The sequence below is a fragment of the Priapulus caudatus genome, unplaced genomic scaffold (genome assembly GCF_000485595.1).
Source record: "Priapulus caudatus unplaced genomic scaffold, Priapulus_caudatus-5.0.1 Scaffold2576, whole genome shotgun sequence".
Taxonomy (NCBI): Eukaryota; Metazoa; Priapulida; class Priapulimorpha; order Priapulimorphida; family Priapulidae; genus Priapulus; species Priapulus caudatus.
In genome coordinates, this window is record NW_014579637.1 from 1 (window position 1) to 6,652 (window position 6,652).

Sequence of the window (6,652 nt, forward strand, 5' to 3'; positions counted from 1 at the left end):
TGGTTGCGAAATTAATTAGTCATGGTCGCCAGTTGACTCACTCACTAGCGGTATTCAACGATATATACTCCCCCGTCACAATAACGACAGCTCGGTATCGCACGTCTTCGGACGCTCAAGGCCTGATCCATCTTTCGGTACAGGAAACCTCCGGGTTTCATTTTCTGTCATGTCCACTACGGTAGTCCTAGTAAGGAAGTACTAGTGATTGATTAATGTATTATTGGTATGTGTGAGGGCGTTTACACCACCACTGGGGGGGGGGGGGCACTCCCCGAATAAAATCATTGCCTAAAATATATCCGGTCATGATACTACCATGATTTTGATAGTATGCCCTTACTCGCGATTGTTACCTGGCGTCTTTGTCAGAGACCAATGAACTGTTGACGTCTTGAAGGCGCTCACTATGGCGCACCTTAGCCTCGTATTTGGCGAACCTCATGCCGCAATGGCAAGTAGCGTGCACCCGAGTCCAAACGGTAACGCGTACGTGTAAGGGTTGTTTCTGCTTCTCTCTGACGGTGTAACCTGTAGCGCGAAGAGCGTGAAGTCGTGCGTAGAAACTTGGCGCCAATAACTACGGATCGTTTTGAATCTATATTCACTAAGGCCTCTGTTGCTTTTGTCGGGCCGGCTAGTATTAAGGCGCAGAGTTCAGTAAGCTAGCATCGGTTTATTAACCGTAATTACATGTTTTGTAATGTATTTGGCTAGTGCAACAGGATCAGTAGGTATTATGTCGCTGAGCAATGTATATTACAATGTAGTATGTGTATATATGATGTAATACCTTTCTGGGCTAAATATTGTTGTGATCTGGCCAGTACCCTTCGTTATGATGCATATAGTGACGGAATATGCGAACATCCGTCCCTTGGGAAGAGTTAATTGATCAGTAAGCTTATATTCGCTTCCAACGCTCTCGGTTAAACCTAGAAAGCAACAAACACCATATGTAAGGGAAAGAAGATTACTAGTCTAGTAGAAAGTACGTAGAAAAGGTTAAACCAGGATATATATGAAATATGTTCTCATAGGGCAATTAAACATAGCAATTGCTAATGAATAAATAACATCAAGCGACAGTGGCTCCATAATGGCAACTGTCTTCGGAAACAACATGAATCTATGCTAAACATGTGTCATGTGTTGGTGGCTACAGATGTGTACACATACGACACATACTCCTTACATAAAAGATGTATGAAGGTAATTAAGTCTGTAAGAGCAGCTGCATGGGAATCACAGTCACATTAACCCCCTCGTAATGCCTGGGTAAACGCGCAAGCACGCTCACTCATGAAATGTCCAGGAGCCCGGCAACTCTTGTATAATCTTGAGCGTGGAGTGTTTCGGTTCTAATATTGGCGTATAAAAAAACAATCGGCGAAAACCCAGTTATTCTCGCACGCATAACGTTGCGGTTAACGATTGTTGCGCAATCTTCTATAAAATAACCCTAGAAAATACTCACATCACGTATGAGTAGAAAATAAGCTGTTTACAAGGACGACGACGAATAAAGCGCACTGTAAAGATATTTTTACAGCCAACGATATTTTTTATATATCTGTTAATATTGTAAGTCACATATAACGATAAGGTCGGCACGATTCATGTTGGCTTGTACCAATAGATAGCTACATAACTATGTCTATGCTAAGATGGTCATCGATGTCATATATGCGCAGTATGTAGTCTTTACGCCGTGTGTTGCTAGAAAATATTGTGGTTCGTAGGCGGTTGATGGTGGCACAACTGACCCGGCCTATCACGTCAATCCACTTCCTGCTGCCAGTTTCGTCTGCCACTCTGAGGTTGGTAGCAAAGGCAGTAGGACCACATTGACCAGCAGCGTCTGCCCGTCGGTCTCGTAAACCGCCGGAAGGAAGATCAGGGATTTTGTGCGAGGATCTGCTTGTCCGTCAACCTGATTGATGTTAGTTAGATGACGACGTATCATGCAGTCAGTGCCGTTTTTAAAACGTGAAGAATGCATTTGGCGAACGGCGCGTTAAATATAGGCACGAACGGATATCTTAAAGAGGGGCGATTTTCTTTTGAGCTGAAGCGCGGTAAACTACTCCAAGGGTATCCCATATTGGCGCGTGGTGCATGTGTAATGAGTGCGTGTATGTATGTGTGTATGTGGAGGGGTCCACTCACATGCAGTTTACGGCCAGGTAAAAATATGCCTTTTCCCATTTCCGGTTAATTAAAACCCATCTTTCGGCTTCCAGTGTCCGGCTGACTTCTATCCCGAGAAATAAAGAAAGAAATATTTATCGCGTATATTTCGGGTCTAATCCCACATCCGAAAAATACACGCCTCGTGGCTGCATAAAAGTACAAGCCGTTTCGCGCGTTACACCACCCGTAATTCACGGAACTTTTAGTGTTGTTCAACCTTTTTCAAATTTTTTTTTTCCGTTTATTAAGTAATGTTATATAGGCTGAGTTGGCCATTATTTTGTAAAATGATGGCGGCCATGGGGGGCGCTTTTCGATGGTCTAAGTCGTTACGGTATATTTTACCACACACTTTATGAACTTCGGCCAAGAATTTGTCATGCATTTGCCTTGTGAGGGCGTCCATCATGCAACTGGGAAGTCTGGTGTCCGTACCAGGAATGTAATAACCGTCATATTAAAGCGTGCACCAAGGCGCGCACAAAAGCGCATACACCACACACGCCGCACACGCACGCGAGAGCAGTACGCACACACGACGCAGCGCCATACGGGGCCGGACGAACCACGGCCACACACATCTGCCTCTATAGCATCAAAAATATCCTAATCTGCTCCTATTGGTCGCATCGGTCGCTTAAGAAAATTCCCCTGTCCGTGAACGTTTGTTGAAACAGCAGCTTTTTGGCCACTTGCTTCAAGCACGCGACAAGAAGATTATATAAGTATTCGTGAATGGGAGGCCGCGCTGCATGACAGAAATTCTTACATACGGTTGTCCGTACTCTTTATGAAGTTCGGTCTAAGCGCCAGAGAGTCTTCGTAGTGAAGGTTCGACAAAGAAGTCTTGATCTTTCTTTTTAAAGGAATTGTATTTTTAAACAGGCTTTAGAAGTGGAGTAAGTATCGGGAAAAAAACTGCAGTAGAAGACAGCAATGTTATGAATATTTGAAAATGATTAACAATTACTGTAAATCTGTTATTAGTGTGTGCGCATGACCATTATACATATAGACCACAAACATCGTGTTTGTGATAGGATGTCTGGGGTTAAAAGTGAAGGCAAAATAATGTTGTGACTGGCGAGCGGCCTTCTATCATTGTTTTGTGGATTTAATTATAAACAACTTGAATGGGTAGATTTGGTAGCAGAAAAGGGTGTCAAATGATTAATGCGGTGTCTAAACTTGTACGGTCCAATTGGCAATCAATTATAATGCAAGCCATTAAAATCTCCACAAAAGGAGGAGTCATTTCGGTTCACAATCGAAGCTTATAGTTTATGTGAATTATCCTATTTATTGAATTGTGTTTTTTAGTTCTGGGTGCAAAGTGTTGCTATTCAATTGGACGTCGCGAGCATGTTTGCGGGCGGCTTGAATCGCTACACGCTTAGACGTAGCGGGACTTGGACAACGTCGCACGACAAGGCACAGCACCATGACCAGCCTTCGACATTCGAGCCTGGTAGTATTACATACACACAACACAGCACGCACGCACGCACGCACGAACGCACACACAAACATATATATACATACGTACATACATATATACATACATACATACATACATACATACTACCCTACAGTACTACATACATAGCATAACATACATACATAATACACATACACTACATACATACATAACATACATTACATACATACTAGCATACAACGTACATACATACATAACATACATAGCATAGCATACATACATACATACATACATCAGCATACCATACATGAACATACATACTACATACATACCGAGCATACATACATAATCATACATACATACATACATACATACATACATCTACATACATATACATACATACATAACATAATTAATATCATACTATACATACCACATACACTAGCATACATACATACCATACAACATACAATACATACATACATACTACATAGTCATTATACGCATACATACAATACAATACATACACACTAATCATATACATACGTACATCGTACGATACGACATACGTACATAGGGGGGGGGGGGGGGGGCGTACTGTATGCGTACCGTACACGTACGCGTCACGTACGTAGTGGTACGTACGTCATAACATACATACATACATACATACATACATACACACATACATACATACATACATACATACCAATCTACTACATAACAATACATACATACATACATACTACATTACATACCATAATACATTACATAATCATAGCATATCATCAACGGTACATACATATCATCTACATACATACATACATACATACCATGACATACGTACATACATACATACATACATACAACATACATACATACATACATACAGTACATACTACATCATACATACATACATACATATCACGATCATACATACATACATACATCCATACATAGCATAATACATCATACATACATACCATACATACATACATACATACATACATACATACATACATCATAACACCATACATACATACATACATTCATACATTCCATACATACATACATAGATACATTACATAAAACACCCACACACGATCGCCGACCCGCCAGCGCCAACACGCACACGCAGACGCACACGGCGGCACCACGCCGATGAGGTGGGCACGCACGCACGCAGCGCACGGCACGGCACAAGCACACATACACACACACTATATACATACATACATAAACACACACACACACACACATCTACACACGCTACACACACCACACACACACACACACCACACACAGCACACACACCCCACACAGTCCTCGCATATAATATTATAAATAATATATATATATATATATATATCACTAGTCACTCACATATAACGCTGATGGCTATGTTAAACGGATTGAAGTCGAAGGCGTTCTTGGCGTGTTTAACGAAGGGCGACTCTTTGCCCGGCTGCTGTGAGTCCGCCTGCAGGCCAAACATCGTGCTGCTGATCACGTCCAGCGTGAAGCCGCCCCAAATGCTGATATGAAACGGAGGAAATGGATGATACAGACTCCTGCGCGCGAAAGAAATGACATCTTCGCATGTGGAAGGTGAATAGCAACGACATCGTCATTCGTTACTCGCTACGCAAACTGCACTTCGCGCAGTCATGTGCTTGAGAAAAGTACTTCCTAAAGATATATTAACACATAATGTCAGTAGTGTGTTACAATTACAGTTACGTGTGGTGATATCTGTCAGGATATAGGACGTCTGTGTCAAACCCATAATCTCTCATCATCAAAACATGCCTACACACTTCTGAAATTTAATACAACGAAATGGTAGAATTTTTAACGTACATACCTTTTCGTCTCAAATGGTTTCCTTTCATCGGCCAGTTTTCCAAGGTTAGTCTTCAATGTATTGGCACACTCGTTTATGAGGTGAGTCATCTATTTGAGAACGAGATTTGATAACGAACTATTACTAAACCGACACGCGAATAAAAGCGTCTAGTTAACCACCTTAACTTAGACCATCTTAGACTTAAGTTTCGATATAACGATGCTTTTTTGGTTCGTACCGTAAGCACACAATGAATGTAAAATTAGCACTAGCTGTGGATCCATAATGCCAGGTTAGTTTGAAGACCCCGCCCACATTATATTAACTTATTTAATATATTTACATTTTTTATATAATGTAGCTTATTTTTTTCCCTTCTTCATAAACATCTTACTTACTTCATAAAATTATATAGCATCAAGGGAGAGAAAGTATAGCATGTAATAATATACGCGCAATACTTTCTCTCCCTTGGTAACTGAGTGGCGAATATCGCACCTGTTTTAGCTTGCCGGTCGTGAATGTTGGTGTGAGGATGCTTCTCATATCCTTCCACTTCTCGTTTGTCAGGTTTCCTAAACCTTCCGTAAGAATGTCGTCGCTACTCAGGTCGTCCCCGAAACCCTACAATAATAAATACTAAATACCAGATGCTAAAATATGAAGAAAAATTCATACTAAAACTCTCATGACTCATAATATTTATTTAAAACAAATTACAATAGCACATTCGATCGTACTAGTTGGGCGTTGCGTGGTGCAAACAAAGTGATATAGCGCTATATAGTGGTGTACGCCACTCCGATAACACTGTGAATGTTACAATTCTCTTGTTACGCTGTGTGTGTGTGTGTGCGTGCGTGCGTGTGTTGTGTGTTCTTGTGTCACTGTTGTGAATGTTTTAATGTTACGCTCTTCGATCATTACAGACGTACCAAGCTTTAGTATAGACTATATAGTGTATAGGAAACCACTCACCCTTCTGTTAACAAATGCTACGAGAGCGTCCTTCACAAACACCTGCTTGATTAAGTCCGGATCAGCAAGAAGGAGCGTGGGATGCCTTCCATCATAAACCCTACAAACCAAACATTCGATTTCGACATGTATATATATAGGTGTTCGTGTGTGACTTTACTTCTCTCTCTCTCTCTCTCTCTCTCTCTCTCTCTCTC

General features: G+C 41.3%; 1 protein-coding gene across 1 annotated transcript; it reads right to left on the bottom strand.

The window, feature by feature from the left end:
- Nucleotides 1-3,056: 3,056 nt before the first annotated feature.
- LOC106818843 (cytochrome P450 3A7-like) lies at nucleotides 3,057-6,556 on the bottom strand. Its single transcript, XM_014823515.1, has 5 exons — nucleotides 6,456-6,556; nucleotides 5,976-6,101; nucleotides 5,496-5,584; nucleotides 5,015-5,166; nucleotides 3,057-3,111 (listed from the first exon to the last, which is right to left on the bottom strand). The coding sequence occupies exons 2-5, from the start codon at nucleotides 6,021-6,023 to the stop codon at nucleotides 3,071-3,073; spliced, it is 330 nt and encodes a 109-aa protein (XP_014679001.1). The 5' UTR covers nucleotides 6,024-6,101; nucleotides 6,456-6,556; the 3' UTR covers nucleotides 3,057-3,070.
- Between the last annotated feature and the right edge of the window lie 96 nt (nucleotides 6,557-6,652).